Source organism: Hevea brasiliensis, chromosome 2 (genome assembly GCF_030052815.1).
Source record: "Hevea brasiliensis isolate MT/VB/25A 57/8 chromosome 2, ASM3005281v1, whole genome shotgun sequence".
Classification (NCBI taxonomy): Eukaryota; Viridiplantae; Streptophyta; class Magnoliopsida; order Malpighiales; family Euphorbiaceae; genus Hevea; species Hevea brasiliensis.
In genome coordinates, this window is record NC_079494.1 from 101,317,478 (window position 1) to 101,343,270 (window position 25,793).

The 25,793-nt window shown below is 35.6% G+C and overlaps 1 protein-coding gene and 1 long non-coding RNA gene across 3 annotated transcripts; one reads left to right on the plus strand and one right to left on the minus strand.

The window, feature by feature from the left end:
* Window positions 1–3,049: 3,049 nt before the first annotated feature.
* LOC110672926 (LEAF RUST 10 DISEASE-RESISTANCE LOCUS RECEPTOR-LIKE PROTEIN KINASE-like 2.1) lies at window positions 3,050–24,611 on the plus strand. 2 transcript variants are annotated; one of them, XM_058136536.1, is made up of 5 exons: window positions 3,050–3,815; window positions 5,989–6,309; window positions 16,252–17,125; window positions 20,473–20,508; window positions 23,400–24,611. In XM_058136536.1, the coding sequence occupies exons 3-5, from the start codon at window positions 16,393–16,395 to the stop codon at window positions 24,515–24,517; spliced, it is 1,887 nt and encodes a 628-aa protein (XP_057992519.1). In that variant the 5' UTR covers window positions 3,050–3,815; window positions 5,989–6,309; window positions 16,252–16,392; the 3' UTR covers window positions 24,518–24,611. The 2 variants fall into 2 exon arrangements, with proteins under 2 accessions (XP_057992519.1, XP_057992515.1); XM_058136532.1 differs by lacking the exons at window positions 3,050–3,815; window positions 5,989–6,309; window positions 16,252–17,125 and adding an exon at window positions 17,132–19,274.
* LOC131173887 (uncharacterized) lies at window positions 6,981–8,378 on the minus strand. The gene is made up of 3 exons (XR_009144190.1): window positions 8,100–8,378; window positions 7,864–8,021; window positions 6,981–7,414 (listed from the first exon to the last, which is right to left on the minus strand). It is a non-coding gene; the product is annotated as an uncharacterized LOC131173887 (long non-coding RNA).
* Window positions 24,612–25,793: the final 1,182 nt, after the last annotated feature.

The following is a 25,793-nucleotide window of genomic DNA, read 5'->3' on the forward strand; positions in this document are numbered from 1 at the left end:
TTCTAATGATATTAAGAGTTGATATCATGTCTCATTGCCAATTAGTGATGAGCCTAGTAAGTCACACACATACACAAGTTATCACCTAATTAAATATGATTTAATTAATTAATTAAAGAGTTTAATTGATTAATTAAATAGGTTTGATTTGTAATTAGATTGCAAAGTCCCTAGCATGACTTGAAACCAAATCTAGATTATTGGATGTATAGTATAAGTTAAATTTATATTTAAAGTGTTTAAATATGAATTTAATTAATGAGGAATTAATTAATAGAGATTAATTAATTAATTTATATTTGATATAAATTAATTAGAAGAAGAGAAATAATTATTTTGGGTTAAGAACTCAAAATTAAGACACAGGGGCATTTTGGTCATTTCGCAGTGTGACACGTGGCACCATGAGATGGTGACACATGGCATTACACATAAGCTTGCCAAATGTCTTTTAATCATGTAAGATGATTAAAATTAAGATTAAATATAGGTTTGACACTTGGCACAATGTGATTGGGTCACTTAAACCTAGAGCTAATCAAAGGGTGACATGTAGCAAGGGTTTAATGTGTTAACCTAGCTATATAAGTGTTGTTATGAGAAAATAAAATACAACCAGCAGCCACACTCCTTTGTCACGCCATTTTGAAGCTCTCCCTCTCTTCCTCTTCATCTCTCATCAATTCAAAGAGATTAGCCATCAATCTCTTGAATTAAAAATACTAGAAATTGTTTTTAGTGTCCTGTTTACATCTCTAATCTCTTAAAAGGCAGAACTTGAATTTCTAATTAATAGAAAAAATTTTAGAAGCTGTTCAAGGGCTGCCATAGGTGTTCTTAGTATGGACAAGCTAGAGGGACAACATTTGGTGTCCTGAAGACGAATCTCAAAGGCGCAAATACGCTGCAGTGCATCAAGAGGTTAGTGTAATCATTCTTGATTTAATCTAGGGTTCTAAAATTAATCTGATTAATTTTAAAATCTTAAATGATAAATACATATCCAAAAACATATTAAAAGAGTTTTAATATGTTGTTTATCATTGAAATCAAATAGTTAAAAATAAATCTTACATGATGCATGTGACCTTAAGTGAAAATTTTTTGAATTCAATGGTATAAACTTGTGTTTTTCACACTTCCGTTCCTTCATCTATATCCTATTATTATTAATAATATTATCGGATTTTATTATTATTATTTGCATTTGTTATGCATTATTTATTTTTAAACTGTTAGTAATTAAAATTTAACATATAAATTATTTTAAAAAAAAATTTTAAAAATTTTACCGACGAAACAAAATGGTAGGTAAAAATTATTAAAATTATTAGCAAAAAATTACCAACCAAAACTATTTGGTAGGTAAATATTTTTTAAAAAATATTAAAAACTTACTAACAAAACAAAGTAGTAGGTAAATATTTTTAAAAAATCATTAAAAAATTTACCTGCGAAATAAAGTGGTAGGTAAAATTTTTTTAAAATTATTAAAAATTATTACCGACCAAAAAATTGGTAGGTAATTCTTAGAGTTTTCATTGCTAAATTTATTTACCTACCATATTTTTTTTGTTAGTAATTAGGGACAAAGGTTTCATCGGTAAATAGTTGGTAATTCATTTTTACCCTATGGCCTCCACGAAATTACCTGTGGAAAAATCTCAATTTAGCTACGAAATTTTTCATTGGTAAAATTACCTACGAAGGCTATTTCATTGGTAAAAATCACATATGCATGAATTTGTGGATAAAAAAAATTTCATCAGTAATTCATTGGTAATCTTAATTACCTACGAAATATAAGCAAATTTTGTTGGTAATTTTTGTCGTTTTCTTTTTTGGTAGCGATTGGAATCTTGCAAATTGATTTTTTTCTCTTTTAAATTTCAGCAATATTAAAACATTGGGGGAAGAAATTTTTGATGAGATTAATAACTGGATTCTTGCAGAGAAAATCTGCAGTAAAAAAAATTGCTTATTTTAATCATTTACTGCTGTTAATTGGCCAATTCTCTTATTTCTTCAACTTAATGGAATTAATTTACGTGAATTTTTTTTGTTATTTTGATATTAACGTTGGTTCACTCGTGTTCTTATTTTGTTTCTTCTTTGGTTATTGATTTATTTTATTTTCTGTTTTGATGTGTGCAGATTTATGATAGACCCTTCATCTAGAAATAGTTGAAATCAGCGAACCAGACATGTCCTCTCACTTAGCAAGTCCTACCACACACATTCTTTACTCCTAATCACTTGGTCAGGGAAATGATATCACAATGGTGTAAGAGTCAAGGGTTAGAAGTTGATCGTGACCATTTTCTGTCTTTGCTCGAAAAGATGTCCTCAGCACTTCCTGAACATAAAGAAGCTGCAAGGGAGCTTTGATTGTTGACAAAGAGGATGCCCTCATTTTGAACGTTATTTGCCAAGTCTGTTGGTGCCATTCCTAATTGCATAATCCACTTTCAGCAAGCAAGACTGGAAGTGATATCCACCCTGATCTTCAAGAAGCTTGTTGCTTCAAAAAGATAAAAGGACAAAAAAAAGGGAGCTTAAATAATTTAGAGATACACAATTTATCTTTTTCCCCTTTTTAAAATAATATTTTCAATTTCAATAAATTGAGTCCATTGATTATCCCATTCAATTTCCATTATTTAAAAGTACATGACTTTAGTGAACCTATCATAACTTCTAGTCGGTTTCGTTTCAGTATTACTAAAATCAATTGTTAATATTATTTAATAATGAAAGGAACGTGGAGCCCACGCGTCTATTCATATTTTAATTCAGCTTAAGGGAATCATTCCAATACAACATTTCTCAATTCATACCTTCTTTCTACCGACTCCCGCACGCAGACTTGGAATTCCAATTTTACTCTTCTTTCAATTATACCCCTATTTGAACAGCTAATTTCACCCTTCATCATAACTAAGGCACACTTCAAATATACGTCGCAAGGACAATCATGTAATTTCACATAAGTTGATCTATTATAAAACTACACTTGGCTTACGCCATTTTCTCAATTTCGAAACAGTGTAACACCATGTCAAAACCTCAGTACCGTTGTTTCTTCCTCGTTCTCTTTATCTTCTTCTTTTTCTTTTTCATGAATTCTTATTGCGATGACTCTGCTCTAATCCCATCGAAATGCTCAACCCACGATTGCGGTAATGGTGTAGCGATTGAATATCCATTTTGGTATATGGATGTCAATAGCTCTGATGAAGTTTGTGGGTACCCAGAATTTGGTCTTTCATGTTCTGGTGATGAGCCTATACTCAAACTGCCAAACAACACTTACTATGTGAAGAGTATAAACTACGCAAATTCTACCATTACTCTAGTAGACATTGATGTCACTGGCCAAATATGCCCTAGAGCACGTCACAACCTTACTTTAGAAAATCTCCCACTAGGTTACACAAATTTAGATTTGAACCTCAGTTTTTATTTTAATTGCACTTCCAATCCTTTTTCTTTTTCAGCCTCTGCCATAGGGTGTTTGGAATTTAGTACGAACCAGTCTTATGTCAGTATGACGGAGAATCAGATAAACGACGTGTATTGGATTGGAAAGTGTGAGGAGAAAGTGGTGGCGACAGTGATGAGGACGGAGATTACAACTAATGGTTTGATTAGTGAGTTCGGTGGAGCTATGAACAAGGGATTCATGCTGGATTGGAGGACTGTTAACGGTTGCGGTAGTTGTGAGGACTCCGGTGGATTCTGTGGGTACAACAAGACGGCAGCAGAGTTTAAGTGTTTTTGTCGCGATGGGACTGTACATAGCAGCCGATGTAAAGGTATGTCCATTTCTATATTTCTGATTTATTATTATTATTATTATTATTTTAATTTCATTTAGAGAACACTAATGAACCAAGTTAGTACCATAAAGTCTTAAGAAAAATCATTATCAAGTGGTAATATATTTAAAATAAAAAAATGCATGTGATTGAGTTTCAATCTAAATAAAATAAAATAAAATATGAATTTAATAGCAGCCATGTAATGTAATTGAAATGAAAACGTGGAAATCGAAAATATGAAAACGTGGATTCCTGTTTTTAAACTCCCGCTGCCGAGGGTCGCTCCTCTACTTGAGTGCGTCCCTCATACTTCCTTATCCTTTATTCACATGCCTCGCCCACTCTCCTCCCTCTAACTGTCATGTTCAGGCCTCCCTCTAAACAACTATTCTTCTTATTTTATGTCAAAAGTTCAATTTAATTTTCTATTTTTTCACATTTAATTTTAATATGATAATTAGTATGTTTAAATTTTTCTACCGAATTATTTAATTCCCATAATTTTAATATATTTTCCCATATGACTTTTTTCATAGGAAGAAAGAACATATAAAAACAGCTTCTAAAAAACTAATTTAAAAAGAAAAAAACTAAAACCATTTTTAAATTTTCAAAACATAAAAAAATCAAAAACTAACAATGATATTGAACACATCCTTAATTTCATGATTTTCTTAATTTTTAAGCTTAATTGAGTTTAAATTGAAAATTTTAAATTAAAATAGGCCAAAAGTCAGAAGAATGGATTAAATTGAACTTCTTCGATAAATAAATATAGAGGTGTAATTGAGTTTTAAGGAAAAAAAAAAATGTTAAACATTGAGAATAATAATGTTAAGTATCTCTTTCCGATTTCATCCTATAATAGATTTTTCAGTGGTACAATTAGTATAATAGACTTTTGTTGTATGTTTTTGGAACCAAAACTGATCAATGAGCACAAGAAAATAGTTTATATATATATATAATTGACTTCAAGTTAAAGTTGACTGTATTAGCTGTAAAATGATAATAAAAATTGAATATTTTTTGAGGTTGATAATAAAAAAACTTTTATATTAAAATTTTGTAATTAAAATTATTTCATAATGTTATTAAATTAATTATCAATGAATTTTAACTCAATGAAAATAAAGTTGGCTCTAAAAATATAAAATTATTATATTTAAAAAAATTAGTATCTTATTTATCACTGAATTTTACTAGTTCAGCACCTTATGAGAAGCATAATTAACCAAACCATGAACTCAATAGCAATAATTGTCTTTTTTGCAAGCAACAACCATTTACTCTTACAATGTGTTCGGTAGCTAGTTGAAAAAATTAAGGATTAAATATTATTTTTGTAAGTTTTAATTTTTAAAATGTGTTTGGTAGAATGTTAAAAAATCAATGATTAAATGTTACTCATAAGTTTTAATTTTTAAAGAGGATAATTATTAATTTAGTCCATAAAATTAATATTTAATTCCTCAAATAGAATAAGTATTAACGAGATGAAAAGTTAATGAGAAGTTAAAAGTTATAAAGGTAATAATTACTCTTTGTTAATTTAGTATAAAAACCACTTTACTTAATTATTTTCTTAATTTCTTAATGTTAACACTTAACTCTCAAAAAGATATAAATATTAATGAGATAAATAAGTTAACACAATTTTTTTAAATATCAAAACAATATTAGTAAGGGACTAAAAGTTAGAGTAATAACTGCTCCTTATTAATCTCGCACCAAAGTACCAAACACCCTTAGCATTAAATCACTAATATTAGGTACCTTCTTGGGGAAACAACCAGCCTGAGTATTGTGGGCACCCCAACCCAGCCTTCAAAATTAACTGTAAGCAAAGGAGTAGCCATTTTAGATATCATGTCCCTTAAGTATCATGTCATTTCAATCAATCCAGATATTTTTAATCCTGAGAATTGCAATACTAGATCTTTTGCATAGCATTTGTCCTCGTCAATACTTCGATCTCCATTAGTCAGATTTTATCATTCTTGGTAATTAGCAATTATCAGTAAATTAAGGTCAGCTGTAGAAAATTTCAATATTGATGACCAAGTCCTAGTCATGTGGGTAATGTGAAAGTGCGATATTCAAAACTAGACATTATATAGAAAATTAAAGGCATCTCATTTGCAATTTTGGCTTTTCAAATTCACAGCTTTTGTAATGGACGCAGAGATTATTCAGAATGGAAATACATGGAAAATGCTGGCAATTAAAGCCTGGCAAGTTTATACATGAACCATACATAAGCAATTTCCTGGTAGCTTCAAATGCTCAAAATTTTGGAAATACAAGTGTATGGAATTGTTCTACTTCTATCGCCCGCCGTTATCTTCTACCAAAAAAAAATCTTGAATATTTATTGTCCCTATACTCAAAAGTCTTGGTCAAATTCCATCTCTATCTCCCAAGCACAATTCACAATTTCCAAAGCTACACATTTCTTGTTACTTAGTTTACATTATATTAAAGGAAGGTGTCACGACCCAACCTATGGGCCGGACCGGCACTAGGACCTGGGCCAGCCTAAAGCCCCCGAGGCCCGTAGTAAGCCTTAACTATTCATTAACCCAACTCTAAGGCCCATTTGGGCCCAATATCAAGAAAACAAACGGACAGAGTCCGGCCATAAAATGGACTTTCCAACGGGGAGTTTTCGACTCACCCTACCTGTAAACACAATAAACAATCCATTGGGGAGCTCAGCTCACCCTCCACATACTCATCAACATAATAATAAATGGGAGCTCAGCTCCCTTATCCAATCCATCAAACAGACTTAAAATATTAAGTTTACAGGTCCAACATGAATATAATATTACAGACCAATTTCAGATAATTACTACTAACACATGCGGAAATTCTAGGAGTAATTAAAATTACACAATATTGATAAACAACTGCGAGGTAAAAAGCGTGTTAACCTGAACAAAATATCCTCCCGTGGCTGTAAAAATTTTTGAACAGAGTGAGCGTTCGACTGAGAGAGTAAAATATCAATCTTAACTATAATCTCTATAACTATCTGAAACTAATGCAACCTGTAGAGTGAAATGCAACATACACAACATTTTCACATCATAACATCAAAAAGGTAATTTGGAGCACTCACACACCCTGTAGTATCAATCATAACATATGAGCTGATCCCCTATACAGCTCTCTTAAATCCAACCTGGTGCCAGCGAATTACTCAAGCTCGGACTTCCACTTAATAACCAAATCGAGGGTCCCAGCGAATTACTCAAGCCGTGACTACCCCTCGAAGGAACGGGTCCCAGCGAATTACTCAAGCCGTGACTACCCCGTCCTATCCATAGTCCACACCACATCACACGCACGCCAACGCACGCACACTGCTCCAAATTACCACAACAACATCCATGGTACATCAACAGTTATGAATGCAACATAAATCGTGCCTAGAGTTTAACTACATAAATATATGCATATAAGTGATGCATGGGCATGCTGAACATATAATAATATCGAAATTATAATTAAAATTAATATTTTACTCACAGACTTGACGACAAATTACTGTGGCGGCTGGGCGGAGGAAGAAGGCTGTCCCGGCTCACCTGACAATCATATTACATTTATTTAATACAATCTGACTCAATACAAATAAAGAAAAAGACCAATTACGTCCTAAGTCGTGCCGAAAATCCGGCAGAGTCTCCCCTATACCTAGGACCTACCCAACCTGCAAAAGGGCTAAAAACGCACTTCTATACTCACAATCCATACATCAATAGTTCAATCATATCACACAGCCCCTCCTGGGCCCATCAAATCAATCATCCATCACAATACGCAAAATTTCAATTTAGTCCTTATTATTGATCATTTTTGCAAAAACTGCCCAAACAAGCTCTAAAAATTATAAAACTTTGCCCCGCGGTCCTTAGCAATATTACTAAGCTATTGCAAAAATAATCGTAATTTTCTAAGCTACCACGAATATTTTATGGATTTTTAATCCTATTTAAGCACTAGAAAATTACGTAAAAACTAGGTTCGGGTTTACCTTTGCCGATTCCGACTTCGGGGACGCGCTCGGGACGTCTGACAATGGGGGGCTAGCCAAAACCTCGGCCCAATTCGGAGACTTTTCTGGTCACGGGTCTGTCTGGCCCGAAATTTGCAGACCCGGTCAACTGTCGAATTTCCACGAATCGAGGATACCTACACGAAGCCCATAACACGGGGGTTAGCACATAAATTTTTCAGAATTTTCTAAGCTCATTTAATGCTCGAAATTACACTGCGAAGTTCCGTGGGACCCATCGAAAAACGGTGTCAGAAAAATTTGAAATTTATGTCGTTGCAAAGCTCTCGACGAATGGAGCGTGCTGGTGGCCTCGGTTTCCTCGTGGGACTCACGGTTTTCGAGAAATCTAGCCCAAAAGTCGAAATGGGCTAAAATCTTCCCGAGCAAAAATCGGACAAACCGCTCGATGGATTTCGGCGTTCTTGGTGTCTATGGAAAGCTCTCGCCGAGTAGATGATTTTAGACACAAGACCCGGTCCAATCGGTGGTCGGATCGGCGGATTGGCGGGAGAACTGGAGCGGCAGCGCGCGAGGAGGAGAGAGAAAAGAAAGAGATAAGAGAGGGACGACGCGCGCGGGAGAAGAAAAAGGAAAGGGAGCCGGTTCGATTCGATCGGTCCGATCCGAAATACAAAATTTTGAATTTTTACTCTGCCTCGGGACCGAAAACGAGGTCCAAAAATTCCGAAAAAATTCCGTAAAACTCAGAAAAATACGTAGACTCCAAATATATTTTTAGTTTTGCCACGTGGTCTTTAAATTAATTTTTAAAAATCATCAAAGTTTATATTTTCGGAAAATCGAACCCGATTTTTAAAATCCGAAAAATCTCAAAAAAATTCCTAAAATTTAAATAAAATTAAAATATCAAAAATACTCATAAATAATAAAATTTGGGGTGTTACATTCTTCCCCCCTTACAGAAAATTCGTCCTCGAATTTTTACACAAGGCAGAATAAAACACATGATTATGCATTGAACAAGTAATGGTACTTGCTACGCATGTCCCGCTCTGACTCCCAGGTGCACTCTTCCACCGATCGACTCTCCACAAAACCTTAACCATAGGGATCTGCTTGGATCTCACTGCCTCACTTGGTAGTCTACTATGGCTACAGTCGCTCCTCAAATGTCAAGTTCTCTTTTAGCTCTATCACATCCTATTGCAGACATGAGAAGGATCAGAATGTATTTCCTGAGCATGGAGATGTGAAACACAGGATGAACGTGAGAAAGGTTGGGTGGTAGCTCCAACCGGTAGGCAACTGCTCCAGCTCTATCAGTAACCTCAAAAGGTCCGATATACCGAGGTGCCAACTTGCCCTTCTTTCCAAATCTCATGACTCCCTTCATTGGAGAAACCTTCAGGAATACATAGTCGCCCACTGCAAACTCCACATCCCTCCGTCTGGGGTCTGCATAACTCTTATGCCATCGAAAGTCTCGATCGTTCCTCGATTAAAGGAACTACCTCAAGTGTCTTGCACTAGGTCTACATCATGCACTTTCGCTTCCCCATTTCTGTCCAACACAGAGAGACCTACACTTTCTTCCATATAATGCCTCATAGGGTGCCAACCCTATGCTGGAGTGATAACTGTTGTTGTAGGCAAACTCCACCAGAGCTAGCTGCTCATCCCACTGACCTCCAAAATCCAAGACACTCATGCGAAGCATGTCTTCCAGTGTTTGGATCGTCCTTTCGGACTGTCCGTCTGTCTGAGGGTGGAAGGCTGTACTGAAGTTCAACTGTGTGCCAAGTGCCTCCTGCAACTTTCTCCAAAACCGAGAAGTGAACTGGGGCCCTCTGTCAGATATTATGGAAGCCGGAACTCCATGCAATCTGACTATTTCTCGAATGTAGAGCCGGGCATACTGTGCCACAGAGTATGTAGTCTTTACAGGTAAGAAGTGAGCTGATTTGGTCAAGCGGTCTACAATTACCCATATCGAGTCATATCCTCGCGTGGTACGAGGCAACCCAGTCACAAAATCCATAGTAATCATTTCCCACTTCCATTCTGGGATAGGGAGCTCTTGCAGCTTCCCTGACGGTCTCTGGTGTTCAAACTTCACCTTCTGACAAGTCAAGCACTTGGACACAAAGTCTGCTATGTCTCTCTTCATGCCATTCCACCAGTAGCTATCTTTCACATCATGGTACATCTTGGTGGAACCTGGGTGGATACTGTACAGTGTATAGTGTGCCTCTTGCATGATTTCATTCCTGAGGTTGTCCACATCGGGCACACATATCCTAGAACCTTGCACTAGGGTGCCATCATTGGCAAATCCAAACTCACCACCTTCACCTTGCTGTACTCTTTCTATGATTTTCATCAATTGTTGGTCTCTGTGCTGGGAAACTCTAACTCTGTCCCTCAAGTCCGCCTCACCAAAAGTGAGCCAACAATACCCTCATATGAAATATCTAGGATTAGACCTTGTTCCATAAACTCATTTACTTCCTGAATCAATGGTCTTTTCTCACTGAAATGTGCGCCAAACCGCGTAAGATTTTCTCGCTCAAGGCATCTGCCACAACATTGGCCTTCCTGTGGTGGTACTGGATGGTGCAATCATAGTCTTTCAGAAGCTCCATCCATCTCCTCTGTCTCAAGTTTAAATCCCTCTGTTGGAAGATGTACTTTAAACTCTTGTGGTCGGTGTATATCTTGCACACTTTACCGTACAGGTAGTGTCTCCAGATTTTTAGTGCAAAGACTACAGCCGCCATTTCCAAATCATGGGTGGGGTAGTTCTGCTCATGCCTCTTCAGCTGCCTTGAAGCATAAGCCACTACCTTTCCATTCTGCATCAAAACACACCCTAGGCCAACTCTGGAGGCGTCACAATACACGGTGTATCCTTCACCACTCACAGGTAGTGTCAACACAGGGGCAGTGGTTAGACACTCCTTGAGCTTCTGGAAACTCATCTCACAGTCATCTGTCCAAATGAATGGAACATTCTTCCTGGTCAACTTAGTTAGGGGAGCCGCTATTCTGGAGAAATCTTGTACAAAACGCCTGTAGTAGCCAGCTAAACCCAGAAAACTTCGCACCTCAGTGACTGTTGTAGGCCTAAGCCAATCAGTTACAGCTTCAATTTTCTTGGGATCCACTTGAATACCGTCACTTGAAACCACGTGTCCCAAGAATGAGATGCTTTCTAGCCAAAATTCACATTTCGAAAATTTGGCGTATAGCTGGTGCTCCCTCAAAGTCTGCAACACCATCCTCAAGTGCCACACGTGTTCTTCCTCGGTCCGAGAGTATACCAGAATGTCATCTATGAATACGATGACAAAACGGTCCAAAAATGGCTTGAACACCCTGTTCATCAAGTCCATGAAGGCTGCTGGTGCATTGTGAGTCCAAAAGACATCACCAAGAACTCATAATGACCATATCTTGTCCTGAAAGCCGTTTTGGACATGTCCTCATTCCTGATTCTCAACTGATGGTAGCCTGATCGCAGGTCTATCTTGGAAAATAATCTAGCTCCTTGGAGCTGATCAAACAAATCATCGATCCGAGGAAGTGGATACTTGTTCTTCATCACACCTTGTTCACCTTGTAGTCAATGCACAACCTCAATGACCCATCCTTCTTTCTCACAAATAGAACAGGAGCACCCCAGGGTGAAGTGCTCGGACGTATGAAACCCTTGTCCAAGAGCTCCTGTAGTTGCTCCTTCAGTTCTTTCAATTCTGCTGGTGCCATCCTGTAAGGTGGCATGGATATGGGGTTTGTACCCGGCACAACATCAATGCAAAACTCTATTTCCCTTCCTGGTGGCAACCCTGGAAGCTCTTCAGGGAAGACATCCATGAATTCTCTGACAACAGGAACATTTTCCATGCTGACACCTTCTACAGATGTATCTCTCACCAATGCCAAATACCCTTGGCATCCACGCCTCAACATTTTTCTGGCACTAATTGCTGACACCAAATTATATGGAGCCACGCTCCTGTCACCATCAAAGCTAAACTCTTCCACACCAGGTATGTGGAAGTATACATTTTTGTTCCTGCAGTCTAAGGTGGCATAATGAGTTGCCAACCAGTCCATCCCCAGGATTACATCGAAATCCATTACTAGTAGAGGAACCAAGTCTGCTGGGAGGATCTTTCCATCCACTACCACTGGGCTGCCCGGAAATACCATGTCTACATCTATGTTGTCACTAAGTGGGGTAGCTACCGACAAAGGGCATTCTAAGGTTGTAGGGTTTCTACCCAACCTCATGGCAAACACAGGGAGACAAATGAGTGCGTAGCACCGGATCTATCAAAACACGAGCCTCATAAGAATGTACTGAAGAATACCTGCCACAACTGCATTTGAAGCTTGAGCATCCTGGTGGGTCATGGTGAAAACTCGAGCTTGACCCCTACCCTGAGTGGCGTAACCACGACATCGACTTCTACCTCTGATCGCCTCCAAATCCACGCCCCTTGTCCTCGCCTGTTGGCCATCGAATCGACTACCGCCATGTTGGAAGCACCGGATACAATCGCGAGGAACATTTGCAATGTAACCTCGTGACCCATCTGTGGCTCGCTAAACATGGGGCATTCTCTAGCAAAGTGACCCGTTGGCCACACTCAAGCATACTCGATCCCATCAAACAAGGTCCTGAATGTCCTCTTCCACACTGTGCACAAGGTGCCAAGGAGGATCTGAACTGCACCGTAACTATCAGATTCTGAATCGCTACCACCGCCGATCCGCACTCGGTCCAATCCTCGTGGTCGTGTCTCAAAACCACTTCTCTTGCTCCTACCCTTTCCTCTGTAATTACCCCGCCACCACCGTCCGGAGTACCCATGGAAGGGACACCGAGGAACCCTCGCCTGCTTTTCTTTGCTCTTCCACTGTCATCCACAGCATAGCTAATCTCAATCTGTCTGGCTCGATCAACCACCACATCAAAAGACTGATCCGACATCATGGCCAGGTTCGCATACCTCCTGTCAAGCCCCTTTAGGAATCTTTTCACCTTCATAGTCTTTGTAGATACTACTGTAGGGGCATATCTACTCAATTCCAGAAATTCTGTAGCATATTCATCTACAGACCTGCCATTCTGTCTTAAGGCCTCAAAGGCCCACTGCTTCTGATCTCTGAAGCTTTCTGGCACAAACCGATTGATAAAAAGTTCCACAAACTGAGCCCATGTCAAACCCTCCATCCGGGGTAACACGTAGTCATTCATCCATTGCCTAGGCATGGGCCCCATGACGTGCTGCATACATTCTATCAATCTTCTATCACCAATCAGACTCTGCTCGCTGCATAGAATCCAAAACCGATATGCATCGTCTGACACATCATAGGTACCAGGCACCAACTTCTTAAAATTTATGATCTGTTTGTAAGGTTCCCCTCTTGGTGCGGTGGACTGTTGCTGCTGTGGAGGGTGGACCATATACTGCGCCATCATGTCGATGGTTCTCTGCAGACCAGCTAGAGTAGCTGCCATGGGGTCCATGGGACCCCATGGCATGAAAGACTGTTCCTGAACTGTGGGTAGCTGCTCTTCTACTTGAGCAGCTCTAGGCCTCCTACCCCGCCTCCTGGCAAAGCGCCATCCAAAGGCCGACACCTCGTCAGGCACATCTGGTTCTGGTGCAGTGGCAGCTCTCCTGCTTCTACGCATTTTCCTGAAATTTAGCAGCATTAGCCCACAAAATTCAAAATTGCACATTACACAACTCTATAGACTCATATTTACACACAATATATGAAGCAGAAACTAGAAGCAAAGACGACAATGCAAGACGAATATGGACCCTATTTTTTCGCATGTGACTCCTATTAGACTTTTCCCCAACACTTTAGATAATTTTTCCCTATGAATCTGGAGCCTAAGCTCTGATACCACATTTGTCACGACCCAACCTATGGGCCGGACCGGCACTAGGACCTGGGCCAGCCTAAAGCCCCTGAGGCCCGTAGTAAGCCTTAACTATTCATTGACCCAACTCTAAGGCCCATTTGGGCCCAATATCAAGAAAGCAAACGGACAGAGTCCGGCCATAAAATGGACTTTCCAACGGGGAGTTTTCGACTCACCCGACCTGTAAACACAATAAACAATCCATTGGGGAGCTCAGCTCACCCTCCACATACTCATCAACATAATAATAAATGGGAGCTCAGCTCCCTCATCCAATCCATCAAACAGACTTAAAATATTAAGTTTACAGGTCCAACATGAATATAATATTACAGACCAATTTCAGATAATTACTACTAACACATGCGGAAATTCTAGGAGTAATTAAAATTACACAATATTGATAAACAACCTGCGAGGTAAAAAGGCAGGTTAACCCAGAACAAAATATCCTCCTGTGGCCTGTAAAAATTTTTGAACAGGAGTGAGCGTTCGACTCAAAGAGTAAAATATCAATCTTAACTATAATCTCTATAACTATCTGAAACTAATGCAACCTGTAAAGTGAAATGCAACATACACAACATTTTCACATCATAACATCAAAAAGGTAATTTGGAGCACTCACACACCCTGTAGTATCAATCATAACATATGGGAGCTGATCCCCTATACAGCTCTCTTAAATCCAACTCGTGCCGAATTACTCAAGCTCTGACTTCCACTTAATAACCAAATCGAGGGTCCCAAATAATTACTCAAGCCGTGACTACCCCTCAAGGAACGGGTCCCATAATTACTCAAGCCGTGACTACCCCGTCCTATCCATAGTCCACACCACATCACACGCACGCCAACGCACGCACACTGCTCCAAATTACCACAATAACATCCATGGTACATCAACAGTTATGAATGCAACATAAATCGTGCCTAGAGTTTAACTACATAAATATATGCATATAAGTGATGCATGGGCATGCTGAACATATAATAATATCGAAATTATAATTAACATTAATATTTTACTCACAGACTTGACGACAAATTACCGTGTGGCGGCGGAGGAAGAAGGTCATCGGCTCACCGACAATCATATTACATTTATTTAATACAACTGACTCAATACAAATAAAGAAAAAGACCAATTACGCCCTAAGTCGTACGAAAATCCTACAGAGTCTCCCTATACCTAGGACCTACCCAACCCGCAAAAGGGCTAAAAACGCACTTCTATACTCACAATCCATACATCAGCTCAATCATATCACACAGCCCTCCCGCCCATCAAATCAATCATCCATCACAATACGCAAAATTTCAATTTAGTCCTTATTATTGATCATTTTTGCAAAACCGCCCAAACAAGCTCTAAAAATTATAAAACTTTGCCCATGTCCTTAGCAATATTACTAAGCTATTGCAAAATAATCGTAATTTTCTAAGCTACCACGAATATTTTATGGATTTTTAATCCTATTTAAGCACTAGAAAATTACGTAAAAACTAGGTTCGGGTTTACCTTTGCCGATTCCGACTTCGGGGACGCGCTCGGGACGTCTGACAATGGGGGGCTAGCCAAAACCTCAGCCCACCCGAGACTTTTCCGGCCACGGTCCGTTCGCCCAAATTTGCGCATCTTGGCCAATCGTCGAATTTCCGCGAATCGAGGATACCTACACGAAGCCCATAACACGGGGGTTAGCACATAAATTTTTCAGAATTTTCTAAGCTCATTTAATGCTCGAAATTACACCGCGGTTCCGTGGGACCCACCAAAAACGGTGTCGGAAAAATTAAATTTATGTCGCGAAGCTCTCGACGAATGGAGCGTGCTGGTGGCCTCGGTTTCCTCGTGGGATTCACGGTTTTCGAGAAATCTAGCCCAAAAGTCGAAATGGGCTAAAATCTTCCCGAGCAAAAATCGGACAAACCGCTCGATGGATTTCGGCGTTCTTGGTGTCTATGGAAAGCTCTCGCCGAGTAGATGATTTTAGACACAAGACCCGGTCCAATCGGTGGCCGGATCGGCCGGATTTGGCCGGAGAAACTGGAGCGACGCGCGCGCGCAGGGGAGGGGAGGAGAGAGAAAAGAAAGAGAAAAGAGAGGGACGACGCGCGCGGGAGAAGAAAAAGGAAAGGGAGCCGGTTCGATTCGACCGGTCCGATTCGAAATACAAAATTTTGAATTTTTACTCTGCCTCGGGACCGAAAACGAGGTCCAAAAATTCCGAAAAAATTCCGTAAAACTCAGAAAAATACGTAGACTCCAAATATATTTTTAGTTTTGCCACGTGGTCTTTAAATTAATTTTTAAAAATCATCAAAGTTTATATTTTCGGAAAATCGAACCCTATTTTTAAAATCCGAAAAATCTCAAAAAAATTCCTAAAATTTAAATAAAATTAAAATATCAAAAATACTCATAAATAATAAAATTTGGGGTGTTACAGAAGGAGCAGTAGAACAGCCTTCCTATCTCTTTCATTTCTTTGAAAAATGATAGTTTAGATTGATTTAACAATATATTACCGATCAAAAACACCTTCTATTACCAATTCTTCTCTTCTTCATCTTCTTTTGAGGAAGGAAAAAACATGGTTGCCCATGTCTTCCTGCTGCCCCATGTAGTACATTCCATCTTCACCCTCTTCTTTCTCTTAAGCTTTGTTACGCCAACTTGTTGTGAAGGCGATCAGGATTTTTCTGAGTGCTTAAAACCATTCCACTGTGGACTCCTGTCAAATCTTAGCTATCCTTTCTGGGATGATAGCCGATCTGAAATCTGTGGTTTTCTAGGGTTGAAGCGCCGGTGCCAAGAAGGTAAGCGCCCTGTTATATCTATAAATAATGAAGAATTTTATGTAAAGTCCGTAGATCAACCCCAACATGTGATGACCATTGCTCTATGGGAGAATGTTTGTCCTCTTGATAATGTCTCCCAATTTCCTGACACAAGTCTAAACGAGACTCCATTCAGCTATGTGCCAGAGTTTGAAAACGTAACTTTATTCTACAATTGCACAAACCAGATAAAGATGATACCGGATGCATACAGAATTTCATGTGGTAAAAATGGTCCACGGAATGCATTTTATGCAACTGACGATGCGCCTTTTAGGGGCCAAGACCTCCCAGATTGTAACACCAGTGTGAAAGTTCCAGTTCCAAGTCGTGAACTTATCGGTGGATTGGAAAATTTAACTAGAGTTTTGATAGAAGGGTTTAATGTAACCTACAAGTTTAATCATTCCTGCGGCACCGACCCTTCTCCGACCCTTTTTGAATGCCTTTGCCGTGAGAAGCCCGATCGTGCTGGGTGTCCAAAAGGTACGACAAATTTTATTATCCCCTCTAAAAAAGTTGTGTTTTTCTTAGCCATGGGATACTGAATCGAGCACGAATTGGTGGTAGTTCGGTAATATGTGCGTGTGGGATAGGATAAGCATTGAGGACTTCCCCTCTAGGTCAAAACGCCAGGGCATTGCATATCCTATTTGAAAATGGTATTCGTCTCGTTTGGTTGTTTACCGTATTTCATTCTCACCTTACGTATCAGCACACTAGTATAGAGAAATTAAAGCAATTTTAGAATAGAGATTGCATCTTTACAATTTTGGTCTTTAATTAATTAATTAATTAATTAATTTATTTATTTTTGTTTTATTATGAGATTTGCAGATTTTTTTTTTTTTTTAATGAAAGGGCAGTAAAAGATGGGTACCAATAACAATTATCTTGGCTTTAATGTGCCACTGATGAGTCTTTGTGGCAGCATACCAAGCGAAACTTCCCGTTTGTTGCCAGAGCAAAATTAATTCTATGGTCAATGGCTTTGATTACGTCTTTATATATCAGAAATTTTTTAAAGAAAAAGAAAAAGAATTGAGTGTCTTGTTTGCATTCCACGTATACTTTGAATTTTCAATCTGTCAACGGCCTATGCGAGTATGAACTTGGAATCTAGCTTGCCCCAGGGCCCTACCTTCTTTCATAGCCTGGGCCATAAGATTTTCTCATTCGGCCTGGCTCCCTGCCTTGGGCCTTAAGCCTGCATGCCCATTCCCAGGTTGCAACTTAAGGGTATCAGTCATTTTATTGCAAATTCCATCATTTCCATAAAGTTGGCAAATGGAAAATGGATGTTCTTTTTCCAAAATTTTCGGTTCAATCAACTCCCCACTCTGCTATTTTTGGGTAATCCATAGCCATATGTAATATAGTGGGTATAAATGGACCATCTCCATTTTCTCTGCCAAAAATTTTTATTTTCATGTCACAGTCTGATAGAAACATTATTTCCGTTCAAATTTCTTCCCCTTTGAAATCAATCCATTGCCCTGATGGTGTTGAGTGGTTGGCCAGTCACACTTATCATCCTCCTCATGAAGTAGGTAGTCACCGTCCAGCCCTGACTCCGAATTTCCTCCAAGATTCTAGTAATTCCACGCTATACTTAGCGGTAGCCAATACTATGGTCCACAGGCCCAGCAGTTCCCACTTGATATGAGCCAGCCGTCCTTCCAAAGTTGTCTTTGCTTTTGCTTGAACCAGTGGTTTTGTGTCTTTTACTATTCCTTGTCAATCTCTAATCATAAATCAAAACAAAAGAAATTGCTAGCAATTTCCAGCCTCTTAAATCCGAACTTCGTAGACTTTCCACAGAATGCTTTTCTCCTTTTCCTCTTCATTCTTCTGCTCCAAATGGATACGCTCTATTTCTTCATATCCCACAAACCTGTTTTCACTTGTTTCACTGCTGTCTTCTTCTTCTTCTTCTTCAACACTTTGGCCGAGCAATCCTTGACATCGGATCAAAAGTTCCAGGCATGTGCACCAATAACCTGTGGCAAAGGCCCCAAAATAAGCTACCCCTTTTTCTTATCTAACGTTCAAGACGCCTTCTGTGGCTACCCAAATTTCGACATCACTTGTAAGCATGAATACCCAGTTCTCGGAATCTCCAATGATGATTATATCATTAAAGATATTTTCTATAACAATCAGACCTTCCTCGTAGCTAGTGCTGTGGCCTATGAGGAGGACACATGTCCAACTCCTTTGCATAATTTGACCCTCGATCTAACTCCCTTTATTATTAGTCCTGATTATTTTGATTTTTACTTCTTGTACAATTGTACCTCAAAGCCTCCAAAGAACCTTACATATACCATAAGATGTGCTACCAATTCTACTGTTTATTCGTTTGCTGGGTTTCACATTGAAAAATTGGAGATATCCTCTAACTATTCTTTGGATTCATGCAACTACTTTGTTAATGCTCCTTTGCACACCGGCAGTGATTTGTATAGTTTGTTTCATAAGAATTATACTGAAATTTTGAAGATGGGGTTCCTCTTGAATTGGACTGCGCATACTTGCAGCACCTGTGAGGGAAGTGGTGGTCGCTGTGGATTTGAGAATCATGAATTTGTTTGTTTTTGTCATGATCGGACTCATCTTAATTCCTGTGATGACGGTAACTCTTCATGAAATTCAAGTTCTTTTAATCAGCATATGATTTTCATGATTCGTTTCAGAATATATTAGCTTACAGTCTGGGGAATTTTCTCATGCTTTCTCCCTTTTCTTGGCTATTAAAGTCAAATCAGTGCATGATTAACTTTTCTTTGTGTTTAGGATATTACATAGTTTGGATTATATGGTTACGAGATGATTCTACATTGACAGTAAAATGCATATTGTCGAGTCAATCCATGCCAAGGATACAACTCTTTAGAAAGTTAGGAAGTTTAGTGTTGGATAGGCTTGTTTCTGCATACTGCAAGTTAATTTCTACTTTTTTTTTTCCTCTTCACCACTTCAAAGAGAAGAGCTAGTCACTCTCAAGTAGTTGTTGCACTAATGTTAAATTCAAAATTGGAGCTTTGAGGAAAAAATCCATTTCATTTGAATGGTTAAAACATCATCACATTAACACATTTTTTTTGTCCATAGGTATCTTTCAATCTCTTCCTAACATGTTGAAAATTGTCTGATATTACCCTATTAAATGCATTTAATTTATCAACCATATTCAAATCTTTTTCTGCGTGCAAAAGTTTTGCTTTAATTAAATAGTGTTACCTTCCATCTTGCCAGCAATAAAATTTAGTCTACAAAATTGTTGTGACCTGGTAACAGCAAGGATGTTAGGGAAATGAGAAAGAGAGGGAAAGTGAGTGAGAAAGAGAAGAAAGGAGAGATTGAAAATAGGAAGAAGAGAGAGAATTTAATGAAAGAATAGATTTCAGTTATTGTATTTCACAGTTGTTGTTATCCCCTCTCAAAAAATTTGTGTTATTTTTAGCCATGGGATCCGCCAAGCTTAAGCTTATGCACAGACAAAATGAGAATTGTCATGATCATAGTTGACTGGTCATTCAGTTAATCAAAAAAATCATAGTTTACTTTGAAGTTTGAACAAGTCAACAGTCTATGGGGGAAGAAGCTTGGAATATGCAAAAACTGTAACGTGCAAACCATCTTCCACCCTAGCTAAAACCTAAAAGGTTAAAAAAAATAAAATAAAATAAATTTGTGTAAAGTTTATATATATATTGATAAAGTTTATATATATATATATATATATATATATATATATATATATATATATATCGTAAAGATTTTAACATCTCATTTCATATATATATATATATATATATATGTTTTTGCAGACAAGCAGTGGAATTTCTCACCGAAGATTTTTGTTGGTATGACGCTTCACATTATCTTTATTTCTTAATCTATATATATATATATATATATATATATATATATATATATATATATATTAAAACATAAAAATAGTCTCATAAAATTATGGCATTTGACTTATTAATACACTTAAAAACTTGTCAAGTGTCACATTTTATAATCCACATTAGGGGTAGCCATAGTTCAGGAACCGTCGGTTACGGTTTTTGGACCGCTGATTCAACAATGAAATCATGAACCTAAACCAAATTGCTAGGGGACGGTTTGAAAGATAGTCCTAAACCGCCGATTTCGGTTCAAGCCCTGGTTTAAAACGGTTTGAAGGGCGGTTCGAAAAATGACAGTTCAATACGATTTTGAGGACAGTTTGAGAGTGGTTTAAGGTTGACTTAGACAAAAAAAAATTATAGAAAAATTTTATTGATTTAGAATTTAAGTTATATTTATAAAAATATTTTAATTTTTCTTAGAATCTTCCAATCAAAATAAAATAAAAAAAAAAAGAGAATGAAAATAACTTATCTTTAAGAAAATTTTAATAAGAAAAGATTTAAACTTGATTAAAAAACTAGAGAAAAAATTAATTTTTTTTTAAGAAATTAGAAAAAGGTGCATAAACTTAATTTTGCCTATGTTCTATTGCTTGCCTTTTTTTCAAAATTATATGATAATTGATAATTAAAATAGTATAAAAGAGAAAAAAAAAAACTAAAATAGAGGGTATTGAAAATTTTATTGAGGATATAAAATAATAACAGAGTAATTGAAATAGTATTGAAAATTTCAGTAAGCATAAAAAATAATAAAGTAGGAAATTTGAGAGAGTACTAAGAATTAAAAAGAGTATAATAAATAGTTGTTTAGAGAATTTGAGAGAAATTGAAAAAACATTAAGAATTAAGGAGAGTGTAGAGAATAATTGTGTAGAGAATTAATGATATATATAAATGAATTAGGAGTGGGGTGAGGTATTTATTGAATTCTTTTATATTTAAATCGCCGGTTTGGTCTGGTTCAGAACCATCGATTCAATCCAGTTTGGAACAGCCAATTCATAGTTCCTAAAATATATGAACCTGAACCAAACAGCAAAAAGGCGGTTTCAGTCCGATTTGAAATCGGTTCCTATTTAACCAGTTTTGGTCCGATTTTGACCGAACTGATTCTAGTTTGGTTCCGGTTCAAAACCGGGTTGTGGCCACCCCTAATCCACAAGGCTTTAATTATTTGGCAAATAATATTTATTTGACATAAATATTGATTACTTAAAATTTAATTTATCCCTGTAATTTTAAAATTTAAATGTTCATTTTCCTTTTCGTTTTTATCTATTTTACTTCTTTTGAAGTTGTAACATTTTTATTTTTTTTAATCTTTTGATTATTATACATGAATTAATTTAAAATATAATACAAATCATTTATTAAAATTTAAAATTCAAAATTAAATAGTATTTATATCAATTACTATTAAGTAATTTATTTATTAATACTAGAAAATAAATTTATTTCTCATTTCTCTTGAATATTGAGTATATGGCTTATTAAAATCTCTCACTTTTTTATCTACTTATATCGATAATTTAATTATTTTTATATTTTTAAAATTTGTATAATTAATTTTAAATTATTTATTATATTTTATTTTCAAATCCATTATATATGTTTATAATAATAAATTATTTTTTTTACTCTTTTTCGTTGTGTGCATAATCATATACCATACTTCAAAAAATAAACATTCCTATAAAAGATAAAGAGTTGGACAATCAAATGACTACAATAAAGAAATATACCATTAATCTTATGAGTTTTAATGATTTATACAAAAAAAAATGTTAATTTAAAAAGGTACAAAATATTGTATAGGAAAAATTAAATAATGAAGATTTGCAATTTCTGAGAAATATAAAAAAATTCAATTTTAGAAGAACAAATTTAAGATCTCAAAAAAAATAAAATAAAATGTAAATCATAAATTAAGAAATTATTATTATTATTATTATTATTATTATTATTATTATTATTATTATTATTATTATTATTATTATTTCTTGAATATTACCATAATATTTAAGATTTTATTTTTTGGTACATTTATTATTATAATTATTATGGATAAACAATTTATAATAATATGTGGTTTTTTTTTAAACACAATCATATTGTCAAAATATTATATTGTTACATTTTTATGAAGGTTATGAAGGACTATTCAGAAGAAAATAATTGATAACATTTTAGAAATAAAAATTAAATTAAATTTTTATAGGAACATTATTATTTAAAATTTTAATAAAAATTTTAATTATATATAATATAATTAACTAAAAATTTTATCATTAACAAAATTTTATAGTATGATTTTGAAATATAAATTTTTATAAAAATAAATATTAAATTATATATTAAAATAAAAAATAAATAAGTTGCATAATACGCAGGCAATATGATTAGTTACTTTTTAATTTTGTGCGTGAGAATTCCAACTTAAAATATATAGTGCAATTATCTTTGAATTTAAAAATAAAAAATAAAAAAAGAAATTAAGAACTACAACTCAAAATTTTATATACAAAAATAAGAGAATGATTTTCTTAATCACAAGAAAAATTTTATTAAACTAACAAGAAATAATATTCGATCGCTTCCAAAAAATAAAGTAATAATCATAAAAAAAATTCCTAATTTTGATTTCAATAGACAAATTTTCTTTTCTCAATTATTTTTGAATCTCTAAATTTTACTTCATAATTAAGTTGGTAATTTATATAATTATTTAACATTATGTAAATTAGAAGTTGTTAAAGCAAATAGATATAGGAATTCAAGAATGGGTTAAAAAATATATATTTTAAACCTAATTCATGTCCCATTGTAATTTGCAGGCGTAACCTGTGGAGTAATAGGATTTTTAGTCGCTTGTGCATGCATTTGTCGTTCCAAGAAAATCCCATCAGTTACATCCATATTTCCCTTTCAGAAAATGGTAAAGAATAATCAAGATTTTGAGGACTTTCTAAAAAATCATGGACCTCTAGCTATAAAAAGGTACAACTTTTCAGAAGTGAAGAAAATGACTAGTTTGTTTAAGGATAAACTTGGCCAAGGAGGCTATGGCAGCGTCTACAAAGGAAAGCTATTCGATGGCCGTCTTGTAGCAGTGAAGCTTTTGAATGCATCTAAAGGAGATGGACAAGAATTCATCAATGAAGTTGCTAGCATTAGTAGAACTTCTCATGTTAATGTTGTCACTATATTGGGGTTCTGTTTGGAGGGTAAGAAAAGAGCTCTAATTTACGAGTTTATGTCAAATGGATCTCTTGAAAAGTTCATATGCCATGGAAGTACTTTCAAAATAGATCAGCATTTGGGATGGGAAACTATGCATCAAATTGCCATTGGAATAGCTCGAGGACTTGAGTACTTGCACCGTGGATGCAACACAAGGATCGTACATTTTGACATTAAGCCTCACAATATTCTTCTTGATGAAAATTTTTGTCCCAAAATTTCAGATTTTGGACTTGCAAAATTATGTACCAAAAAAGAAAGCACTATATCCATGTTAGAGGCTAGAGGGACTGTTGGATATATAGCACCAGAAGTGTTCAGTAGAAATTTTGGCAGAGTTTCATCCAAATCTGATGTTTATAGCTATGGGATGATGGTTTTAGAGATGGTTGGAGGCATGGAGGAAGATGATGAGGTTGGAACAGATAATAGCAGTGAGAAATATTTTCCACAGTGCATTTATAGACGGCTCGAGCAAGGTAATAATTATGAACTTCTTGGTGAGATTTCCATTGAAGAGATTGAAATTGTGAGAAAACTGACAATGGTTGGCTTGTGGTGCATCCAAACAATTCCTTCTCACAGACCATCCATGAGTAAGGTAATAGAAATGCTACAAGGAAGCATAGAGACCCTAAACATCCCTCCAAAGCCTTCTCTATCATGCCCTCCGCCATTTCTAGCATCATCTTTTACCATATCAGTGGCCTAATAATGTTGTGCCAATTTTTGCTTTTCTTTTTTTTTTTTTTCTGGCACATTCAAATTTTTAGAAGAATGTCACAACTTACAAATTCAATTTTTCTCTACCAAATAGTTAATGTATTTTTTATTAAGTATCATATTATATTACAATTCTATACAAATTTAGTTTAGATAATATGTTCGAAGATTTAATATATTTGCCAATTTAGCTTAAAAAATAAGTGAGCTGAAAAATGGATCAAAATCATTTGATTTGGTTTTAGGCTACATTAGATTTTTTTAAAATTTTAAAAAATTGAAAAAAAAAATAAATTGTTAAATTTGAACTGGATCTGATCGAACTATAATTGAAACCAAAACCAAAATTAGAACTTTTAATGCTTAAGGGGTGGTTCAAGTTTACCTTTTTAATAAACCATGAACCAAAGGTTTTAAGCCGGTTCAAACTAAAATCGGCCCGATGTCTGGATTTAGTTCTGCGGGTACAACAAGAAGAGATAAAGTTTATGTGTTTTGCAGTGATGGGAAAAGAAAAAGAAATGGGACTATACATAGCAACCGATGCCAAAGAAATGTTCATTTCTGCATTTCCAATTTACATTTTGTTTTTTAAATTTCATTTAGAAAGCACTAACCAACCAAATTAGTACCATAAGACTAAGAAAAATCATTATCAAGGTGTAATGTATTTTAAATAAAATAATTATAGAGTTCATTTTTTTTATATATAATTTATTTTTCAAAAATGCATGTGATTGAGTTTTTTTTTTTAAGAAAATAAAAGGCAGAGATTTTAATAAATAGAGATAAAATATAAATTTAAATTATAAAATTTCATATTATTATAATTTTGTATAAAAAATTTAAGATAAATCACTTATATAAAATAGAAAAAATAGGGAAAAAAATAATTCTAATTTTTGTCAATTTTTACAATAGCAAAAAGCCTATTTAGACTTAAAGTTATGCTAAATTGTCATATAAGTCCCTAAAGTATTTGGGGTTCGGTAAAATCCTTCAACTTTTAAAAAAGATTAAATAAATTTTTTAAATTTCAAAAAGTAGATCAAATAAGCTCTTTTACTATTTTGTGGATAAATAAACCCTTTAATTTTTTAAAAATAGATAAAATTGATCAAATTATAACATGTCTCTAATATAAATTGAGCCAAAGCCGTGCACTAAAATTTTCTAGTGCACGGGTCTTCATTAGCAATCACACATATCTGATTTGCAACATACTAATGGAAATTTGCTATATTTTAAAGCAAATTGATAAGTTG